At 41.8% G+C, this 10,498-nt stretch overlaps 1 protein-coding gene and 1 long non-coding RNA gene across 2 annotated transcripts in view; one reads left to right on the forward strand and one right to left on the reverse strand.

The window, feature by feature from the left end:
• Window positions 1–3,121: 3,121 nt before the first annotated feature.
• The window catches only part of LOC115067043, a 12,538-nt gene continuing 5,161 nt past the window's right edge, over window positions 3,122–10,498 (reverse strand). The window contains exons 2-3 of the long non-coding RNA XR_003846479.1: window positions 7,190–7,812; window positions 3,122–3,282 (exon numbers count right to left, since the gene is read on the reverse strand). This is a non-coding gene — a long non-coding RNA (uncharacterized LOC115067043). The remainder of the gene's footprint in view (window positions 3,283–7,189; window positions 7,813–10,498) is intronic.
• Slc24a5 (solute carrier family 24 member 5) overlaps window positions 7,378–10,498 on the forward strand; it is a 23,102-nt gene continuing 19,981 nt past the window's right edge. Inside the window, exons 1-2 of the mRNA XM_008849382.3 lie at window positions 7,378–7,510; window positions 8,149–8,328. Of these exons, the coding sequence (XP_008847604.1) occupies window positions 7,390–7,510; window positions 8,149–8,328 (301 nt within the window). The 5' untranslated portion in view covers window positions 7,378–7,389. The remainder of the gene's footprint in view (window positions 7,511–8,148; window positions 8,329–10,498) is intronic.

Consider the following 10,498-nt stretch of genomic DNA (forward strand, 5'->3'; position numbering starts at 1 on the left):
AGGGAGGGGGAGGGAGGGAAGAAGTGGGAGAGGAGAGAACAAGACAGGAGAGGGGAGGGGAGGGAAGGAAAAGGAAAGGAAGACAGGAAGGAAGAGAGGGATGGAGGGAGGTAGTGAAGTGAGGAGAAGAGAGGAGATGGGAGGAAAGTCCAGATAAACATAGAGGTGGGGGTAGACCCACTCAATCTTAGAGAGAAAACCATGTTGGGTTTTCTTGTTTTGCTTTGCTTTTTTTTTTGAAGCAGGGTCTCCCTGTAGCCCCAGCTGTCCTGGAACTGGAACTCACTATGTAGACCAGGCTGGCCTTGAACTCACAGAGATCTGCCTGCCTCTGCCTCCCAAGTGCTGGGACTACAGGTGTGCACCACCACGCCCGGCTGCTTTGCTTATTTTTAAGAACATATCTAATAGCTAGTACGTAAACATGTTGGTTAAGGAATGCTCATTCACAATGATAACACAAATGCGTAACATACACAGGAACCATCTCTATGACATGTATGGAAAGTTATAAGTATTTAACAATAATGAAAAATGATCCAGGCATCAGTCAGAAGCTCAGAATATGGTAGAAGGAGACTAGAACAGGAGACGCTGATCCTACAGCACTGTTTTTGAAGGATACTTGCCTAGGCTAGCTACTGCTAGGTAGCTGGGCATCAGCCATGTCTGTGCTTTGGAAAAGCTGCCAGGTGTTGTTTTAGCCTTTGCACGGATTGGGCCCTTCACTCCTTCCAATCTGTATCTTCAGACATGGGAGGCAGGTATATTCCAAAGTGACTACTGAACCTTGGAGGGTGCACTCTACAGCAATGCCCAGGTCTCTTAGAAATGCTGGAATACTAGATGTAAAGTTGATGGGACTTAATGTTGTGATTGGCTAGTGGTCAAGAATTCAGGTGCTGGCACTATGTTTTTAACCATGGTAAGAAAAAAACAAAAGTGGGCAGGGAACATGGCTCAGTTAGTAGAATGTTTGCCTAGTTTACATGAAGTTATGTCCCCAGCACCACATACGGGGTGTGGTGGTAAATGCCTGTAATCTAGGCACTCTACTTGGGAGGTAGAAGCAGAAGGATTAAGAGTCTAGGCCCATCCTCTACTATATAGCAAGCTCTAGTCCAGGCTGGGCTACATGAGGTCCCATCTCTAAACAAAATAACATGGTGAAAAATGGAAGAGGAGCCAGGCATGGTTGTGGTGGCGCACGCCTTTAATCCCAGCACTCAGGAGGCAGAGGCAGGCAGATCTCTGAGTTCAAGGCCAGCCTGGTCTGTGTAGTGAGTTATAGGCCAGCTGGGGCTACCAGGTAGACCCTGTCTCAAAAAGGGAAGGAGGGGAGAGGGAAGAAGTTCTGTGAATTACAAAAACTTTCTTCTAAAAGTTCAAGAAAAAATTAATTTCATGTAAAAATGAGAACAGGTCAAATTCCACAAAAAGTTGTAAGAATGAAAATATTCCTTCAAACCAGCATGCTAAAAGACAGACATGTCCTACAACAGACCAAAACTGCATGCTTAAAAACACGCCTTAGAACAGACCAAAACTGCAGTCTAAACTCTAAGAGACATGAAGACATGAAATATAAGACATGAAGAATACCATAAATCAGAGAAAAAGATGAAAACTCAGAAATAAGGTGCTAGCATTCAGGAAGTGGGCACCAAAGTGGAGAACTTTGAAGATGAAGGTTAGTCTGGAAAGAACATGAGCAACAAGCACAGCAGGTGATGACTTAAGACACACAGAAAGGAAAAACGAGATAATTTTTAGGGCAAAAAATAAGTGAAGGGTCATAACACTGGACACTCAACCCAGCACTTGGGAGGCTGAGGCAGGAGGTTAACAAGTTTGAGATCAGCCTGGGCTACACAACAGAACCTGTCTAAAAGGAAAGCATGGGAGGGAACGAGCAGGAGGGGGAAGGAAAGGAGCAGGGCAGAAAGGATTTATGAGCAACTTATAATTTGGAAGGCACTCAAAGAATACCTCATATGGAAACTGTATAAGTAAGTCTATGAAAGAAGAAATCCATGGGGCTCGAAAGATGGCTTAGCAGTTAAGAACAACACTGGCTGTTTTGGCAGAAGACCTGGGTTCGATTCCCAGCACCCACATGACAACTAACAACTGTCTGTAACTCCAGTTCCAGGGAATCCAACACCCTCTTCTGACCTCTGCTGGCATTGCATGACACAGGTGCACTTACACACATGCAGGCAATACATGCATACACATAAAATTAAAATAATAAAAATTTAAAAAAGAAATTCAAAGGAATAAAACCAACGATAAACAACAATTGAAGGAGTCATTACTGAAAAACATTCAAAACTATGCAAAGAAAGAGCACATTAGGTACTTTAAAACACCGGCCCAGAACGACCATATCCTTTGAGTGTGTATAAAAGAAGTGCATGTGACCTAAAAGGGAAAGAAAATTAATAATTATCAGCTTGTCAACAGCATTTTATTGTAGAAGAAAATGGGGTGATATTTAAGATAGTCAAGGGACAAATGTGAGTGAATGATCTCTAGCAATATGAATTTCAAGAGTAAAGAATCCCTTGAAATATTATCAGCAGGGAAGAATTCAAAGATTATTACTCCATGTGTCCTTCCAATAAAGTGAGTTTCATCAGCCTGAGAAACAGTGGAGAGCATTACACATGCATGCTTTTGAGTTCAAGATCACAACGAAGGTTAAAGGAGAGATAGATCCAACGGCCATGTGCTCAGGCAGTATAGGAGACAGTAGCTTTTAAAAAGAATGGAGGAGTGTATTAGTTACTTTCCTGTTGCTGTGATAGAAACACTGATCGAAGTAGCTTACAGAAGGAAGAGTTTCTTTGAGCTTACGGTTCCAGGGGAATTACAGTCCATCATGGTGGGGGACATGGTGGCAGAGGTGGCTGGAACAGGAGCAGAAAGCAGAGCACTCACATCGTCCAGCAGGCATGGGAAGCAAGAGAACAACTCGAGATCTGGCAAGGCTTAAGAACTTTCCAAGCCCACCCCCAGTGACGTGCTTCCTCCAGCATGGCCACACCTTCTAAGACCTCCCAAAACAGCACCACCAACTGGGGACAAGATGTCCAAATACTTGGAGCCTTTGGGGGACATTCTCATTCAAATCATCACAGGGAGTATGGGAGAGCATAGGAAAACATCCATTTCTTCTTAGCAGCTAGACTGCTGTTCATTCATGTTTTTATGTTGAGACTTTTCCATTGGTAACATGAGTCCATTGTATTATTTCCTGTGTCCATGAAAACCAGCTTCCTACATGTGAAAGAAAGAGGATACAGTTAAAAAAGAAAAGGCTCAATTTAAAGCAAAAAGTGCAGTGTTTCTAAGCTTCCTTGCAGTTATTCCTGAATTAAGAAACAGCCTAACTCCAGGCATTTGTTTTAAGGCCGGGAACAGACCCAGACTCTGAGAACTGGTTCCCTCAGACATGTCTCAGAACTGTGGTCCTGAACCAGGGCTTTGCTCATTCTTTATTGAAACAGTATCTCCAGCATGGACAGGGAAGTAGAAATCAGGACCCACCCTTATCTTAACAGAAAGCCTTGCCCTGTGGTCCCTAGGCCTGGAGCAACACACACAGCTAGCTACAAACAAATCTCTCAGGTCTTCTCATGTTTCCAAAGCAATCAGCAAGTTGCATTCAGGTCTTTGGCATTTTAATAGAGCACAGTAACATTCATTCACTATCTGGGTGCAGGGCAAGATGGGGTCCTGACAGATTAAGGTCAGGTGCCCATGTCACAAAAGGTGCACTTGGCCCAGTGAGCAAGTTAACATTACCTGTGTTTGTATGAAAGAAAAAAAAAAAAAAAGAGAAGCAATGACCAATTCAGTAGCGACAGGCATCTCTAACAACCTACATTCTTAGGTTGTAGTCTTGAAGTACTTTTTGCATTTTTAAAGTTATGTTTATTTGTGTGGGTCCAAGTGTGCATATGTGTGCGTTCATATGTCATGGAACACCTGTATAGGACAGAGGACAACTCATGGGAGTTGGTTCTCTCCTTCCACCATGTGGGTCCCAGGGCTGAAACTCAGGTTGTCAGGCTTGGTAGAAGACACCATAACCAGCCAAGCCATCTCACTGTCCCATGGTCATGAAATACGTTCTACTTAAAAAAATAAAGCATTTTGGAGAAAAGGCTACTTTTTGTAAGGTAGGCCTGGAAAGTCTTTTTAAACTAGGAGGCTGTCAAGCACAATTAAGATCATGTCAGGACATTCAAGAACCACTGTAAAGAGGCTCCCCCTGGCTAATGCTGAGACAACCTGGCCTTGAAGAAGGGTAACAAATGCAGCTGATTAGAACCCATCAAATCTAATTAAATATATTAATTTAAAATCATTTTCTAAAAGTCTAATTGGTTGTTTCTGGAGGAAAATATGGAACCAGTTGTCTAGAGAACTAGTAAACAGTAGGAAAGAATCAAGTACGTGCTTATCTTTCTTACCTTTTGATACAAAGAGTAGATAATTGATTGAAAATAACTGAAAAATGCTCCAACTAGTATAATAAGCAAAGAAGACATCGCAGCACTAGAATGTCACCCCTTTTACAACCCCAAAGAGAGAATGGCTCTAACTAAGGAGCATGAAGGGGCTCCTCACATTTCAAGAGACTGACAAGAAACAGGGTGTGCTTCCTAAAAACACACCATCCCATCCACCAGAACCATGGGAATGATTGTGAGGGAGCCTCAGCTTGAGCTGCCCCTTACAGCAATATGGAAAACACGGGAACAAACTGAACTATAGCACAAAGGTATGATCATCAAAATTAGGATGGTGAGAGAGACTACGGATGGAGTGCTACCAACAGGAAAGCCGTAAGGAAAGGAACGGGAAGCGAGGAGACCTGCAGCCTAAAGAAACCTATTTATTAAGGCAAGATTAAGCTGTGGCATCCTAAGGATACACCCAACAAAAGGAGTTACACCACTAAACAAAGACACACAAATATTTGTATACTAGATAACCAGTGTGCAGGTCAGCAGAGTGGTTACTTTAGCAAACAGAGAAGTTGAGGCTCAGGAAAGGGTACATAGGGTGGCTGGCAAACTTAGTCTCTCTCTCTCTCTCTCTCTGTCTCTCTCTCTCTCTCTCTGTCTCTCTCTCTCTCTCTCTTCCTCCCTCCCTCCCTCTCCCTTTCTCAATAAGGTCTCCAGCTAGCTTGGAACTCACTATGTAGACCAGGCTGGCCTCAATCTCACAGACCAGATCCACCTGCCTCTGTGTCCCCCATGCTGGCATTAAAGGTTTATACCACCATGTTCGACTAAAATTCTATTTCTTAACGGGGTATTTAGAAGGATATTCATCAAACATATGAATATATGACTATAACAAAACTACACTTATTTTTTGTAGATTTGTCTGTATTTTCTTTTACAAACATTTAAGACCCTGTTTCAAAAAGCTTAGGAAATGTATAAAGCAAATCTAGCTTCCTGAATTCTTTTTTCTTGGTAAATTCACATTCAGTCAGATAATTTATTTAGACTGAGCACATTCATGTTCCCAGACTGTTTTCAAGAACTGTTACAATTTAATCAACCAGCTAATGTTCTCTGAGTGCCTACCATGTGCAATGGCTCGGACCTCCTGGTACTTCCTTTCTTAGCCTGGTCAGCGGCATGCACTGAAAGTTCTGTGAGTTGAGGTTCTATGGACATTCCTATTGTATGAATTCGGTTATGCACTGTGTTTTCAGGAGGAGATCGTGAAGGACTTATACATCGTGTTTTCAGGGGATCATGAGGGACATCTAGTCATCCTAAAGCAGAGTGGCCCACGTTCCTGTCTCAGCCAGAGTGTCATCAGGACTCTGCTTCTGCGTCTGCATATAACTCCTCTGCGTGTTGAGAACTGACTTTCCCTGGTCTACACTCTGGTCATTCAGCATCCAGTCTCACAACTGCACCACACATCCAGATATCTAGTTCGTAAAAATGAGTGTCAGGTTTGTAACAGGAGGCAATTCCCCCAAAAGCAAAAGTGTGCTTGAGATTTTTTTGAAACAATGTGATATCATAAACACTGGGAAGCATCTTACTCCTTTTCACCAGATGAACCCAATTTCTACATCTAAAACTTAGCACATCAACTGTTTTAGAAAACTGATTATTCTTTGCTAATTTATTTTATGTGCAAAGGAACCATAAAAGTTGTAGAGCTACAAAATTCTTTTATGACCTCCAGAGCTTTTTATATCAATCAAGAGTAATAAATGATATAGATAGATGAGAACATCGGCCACATGGAAGAGGCTGTTATCAACAGATTATATACATTCATTTATGTGGTACTCACTCACCCCAAATAGAGGTGATTTCTTGTTTGACAAATAGGGGATGGAGGGGCAGAGAGGCTAAATACCTTGCCCAAGGTAGTATGTCTAGAACTCAAACCATGAGTTTGAGCTTCATAACCCAGGCTGTGCCATCACCACAGGTTACTCCACAATCACAGGTTCTCAGCATCTTAGCAAGCCTTGGAAATGTAACTGAATGTAGTCTGGCTTGTCCAACCAGCATTTTATACAGCTCCTTCTGGAGAAAGGTATAGCCAGCCTATGATCAAGTAGCATCCACTGTGTGTCCATAGTTCCAGGAGCTGTGGGCATCTCTCCATCCCATTGCTACCGCCTTCATTCTTGACACCCTCATTTCCCAGCTCCACTTTTACAGTGGCCTCCTGACTTTCCAGTCACCAGCCCTAACTGTAGATGAAGATGAGTGATCAAAACAAACACATAAAAGGGAGCCAAGGGCATTAAAGAATATACATAAGCCGGGCGTGGTGGCGCACGCCTTTAATCCCAGCACTCGGGAGGCAGAGGCAGGCAGATCTCTATGAGTTCAAGGCCAGCCTGGTCTACATAGTGAGTTCCAGGCCAGCTGGGGCTACAGGGAGACCCTGTCTCAAAAAGACCAAAAAAAAAAGAATATACATAGGCCAGCCCACACAACTTCTAAAAGCAAGGGCTGGAGAGAAAGAGGTGGAAGCAGTGGCAAAGCCAGGACTTGACAACACAGAGTAAGTCAAAAGTAGTGTCAGCATGAAGATGAAACAGAAATCTGCATTGGCAGGACCGCAGGCTTCTTGGGCCTGCCCTCAGGAGCTGAGCCCTGGAAACAAATCAGCTGTAGACAATACCCACCTGCTCTCCTCCCTAAGTCCTCCAGCTTCCCTGCGGCTTGGGTCTCCTGATCACGGAAGCTCAGCTGGCTCCTGGGCTGCCCCTTGCTAAACTGTGCCCCAGCAGGCAGTCACTGGGCAGGAAGGAGCCTCCTCACATGATTCAGCATAATCCTCCTTTGCTCCCTTCCTGAACACAACGCTGCACAGAGCACAGTGGAAATGCTCACAAAATACAGCCCAACTTGGACAAGAAGAGTCCTGATGCTCAGCATCCTCTGGATCTCTGCACACCTGCCTCTCCGAAGTGTCTCCCTGCCCCAGCGCCTCCCAAGGGCCACAGGTAGGTGGACAGTGGGGTCAGCTACCCTGATGCTGCTGCCACATCTGGACACGGGACAAGGAGGGCAAAGCTCTTCTGATTCCTTTCTGCTTTTGTTTCCTGCTGTATCTGCTCTGCTTTTTAGCACTGCAGAGGATGTTAAATATTCTCGATCCCACCAATAAGTCCTTAAAGACAGATCTGCAGTAAATTCACAGTGATCGAAGGTAGCCAAGACTGCAGTTTTAGTGTTGCAGAGTGCGTCATAAAAATATTCTTTCCACCTTGAAACTCTCTGCTACAGCACATGATTCTTTGCAGGCCTGAAATGAGAAAATGAGATTGTAAAGTTACTAGAAATTCTCATGCATCAGGGACATGGTTTCTTCCTGAGGAAGAAGTTTTAGAAATCCTTTTTAAAAACAGACATAGAGAAATGGTTTAATAATCTTCTTTTAATTCTCCCACTGTCAGCTTATTTCATCAAAGAATATTTTTCCAATCCCAGAGACTGTTTAAAGTTTCATATCATATTTAGAAATACTTCGTGTTTTCATCAATTTTTTCAAATTCAACCCAAATACTCCGGTTTTCTTTTCGTGGGCTTGAGATGTGTGACTCTGACATTCTTTGGATTTTCACCTTCTTTTCTGTACCAGGAAATAGCACCCAGTGTGCTGTTTCTCCAGCAGCAGAATTTCCAGAAGGGTTTTTCACAAAGCAGGAGAGTGCAGATGGAGGCATCATAATCTACTTCCTAATTATTCTGTACATGTTCATGGCTGTGTCTATCGTCTGTGACAAGTACTTCCTGCCCTCCCTGGAAATCATCAGCGAATGTAAGTTTCTGGGAAGTTCTGTAGCCTTCCAAAAGGCTGTCACAGAGATCTGTGTTTGGAGCAGTTCAGCAACAATTCCATCCATCTCAGTGGGTGGCAGAGCACCAACTTCTGACCTAGGGTCTTGGGTCTTAAGGAGCTAGCCAAAGCGATTTATTTCTCTTCGTAGTTGAGGCAGCAGAGCATGGCTCATGCTACTTGAAGTTTGTCTCCAGAAACTTGCAGTTTATCTGACTGAATGTTCTACTGCCTGGCTGGCTGTTCCAAGCTTTTACACCTATGCACTTGCTGTACTCCCAATACAGTGGAATTCCTAATGCTCGCTATCTTTTCTTTCAAAAGCTTTTTTTAAAAAACTTTTACTTTGAGATCACAAAAACTTCGCTGGAAAGAACTAGGTGATAAACAGATTCAGGACCTCCCTTCCCTCTATTCCCTAACTGGCATCCTGCCATTAAGAAAGTGGATATTCATGAACCAATAAATAAATAAATCCCAAGTTCTGTGTAAAGTGATCTTAGCCATCAGATAATTATAAATTCAGTTATCAAACATGAAGTCTTTTTGGTGGTTTCTGAAAATAAAATCAGCCAGTCTAGGTTCCTGAATTCTGTTCTATCTGCACTGTGCACTGCCCAGACTTCTGAGTATAGGCCTTCGTGGGTGCACCGGGTCCTATAGGCCGGGGAAAAGAGATGTTTATGCCATCAGTACAAAAGTAGCAGTGTCTCAGGTCTCTGTCTTGTACTTGGTTGGTTGAATTTGTTGAGTATGTTCATTACACAGCAAAGTCAAAGTTAAGGGCTGAGTTCCTCTGACAAGACTACACAGAACAGCGGCATCCACAACTCCATCACACACACACACATGCATGCATGCATGCACACCCAAATGGCATGAAATAAACTGTCTCATTCTCTCATCCACTACACTTCCTGAAATGTAAAGCAAGTAACTTTCTCCCTTGTTCACATAAAAAGAGCGGTATTCTTAAGACCTAGAACAGCACTTGCAATAGCAGAGGCACTACACCTCTATTTGTTTAATAAAAATAAGAATTTTATTATAACTATTATTAAGTAGATGCAATACATCCTTTTTTATATTGACATTGTATTTTGTTTTATGCATGCATTTATGTTTATGTATTTTATGTTTTATGTTTACATTGATATTTTAATATATGTTAACTTATTTTAATTTTAGCACATTGCTTTTACTTAGATTAATAAAATGCAATTACCTACCTATATTTGCATCCTCCCAGATCCCCAAACTTGCCATTTTGTGTACAGTCCTTCCTGTCATTCTTTATACTATTGCTATTACCTATCTATCTACCTACCTATCATCCATCTATCCATTTATCTATCCATCCATCCACCATCTCTCCATCCATCCATCTACCATCTATCTATCATCTACCTATCACCCATCTATCTAACCATCCATCCATCCATCCAGCTATCTATCATCTATCTATCCATCCATCCATCATCCATCTATCATCTATCTAGCAGTCATTACTTTTCCCCATATAATATTTTGTTGTACACATTTTCCCACATTACTACTCTTTGAAAACAAGATTTTTAAGGATAGCATGATAGTCCATGAGCCTATGAATAATTAGAGAACTTATACTGGATTTTATTTATATTTGTCCAGTAAAAGTTTGTTATTTTAAGCTATTGAGCTCATTGGACATTTGTGGAGCTTTTATTTTAAATAATGTTATGCCATAATAGTATAAATTCTTGATGTACCACTCTGATAGGTTTCTGATTAAGAGGCAAAGCTATGCATATTTTAAGCCTCATGATATGTGTGTGTGTGTGTGTGTGTGTGTGTGTGTGTGTGTGTATGTGTATTGAAAGCAGCATCCCACGAGGGGATTGCCAATTCAAATCTCCATGGTGTACAGCAGCATCCATTCCAGGAAATGAATGCCACTTTTAATATCTTTGTTAATTATGTTAAACTAGAATTTTATGTTAGAAAATTTGTATTTATCTCATTTATAAGGTTGAATGCTCTTTGTGATTATTGGAACATGCAACTTTACTTTTGTATTTTCTTGCCTGCATTAAATTGGGGGATATTTTTCTTTTATATTCTTTTATATTCTTATTTCTATTACATTCTTTAATTTTTAAAAGACTTTTAAAAT

This window comes from Nannospalax galili, unplaced genomic scaffold (genome assembly GCF_000622305.1).
Source record: "Nannospalax galili isolate Female #2095 unplaced genomic scaffold, S.galili_v1.0 scaffold891, whole genome shotgun sequence".
NCBI lineage: Eukaryota > Metazoa > Chordata > Mammalia > Rodentia > Spalacidae > Nannospalax > Nannospalax galili.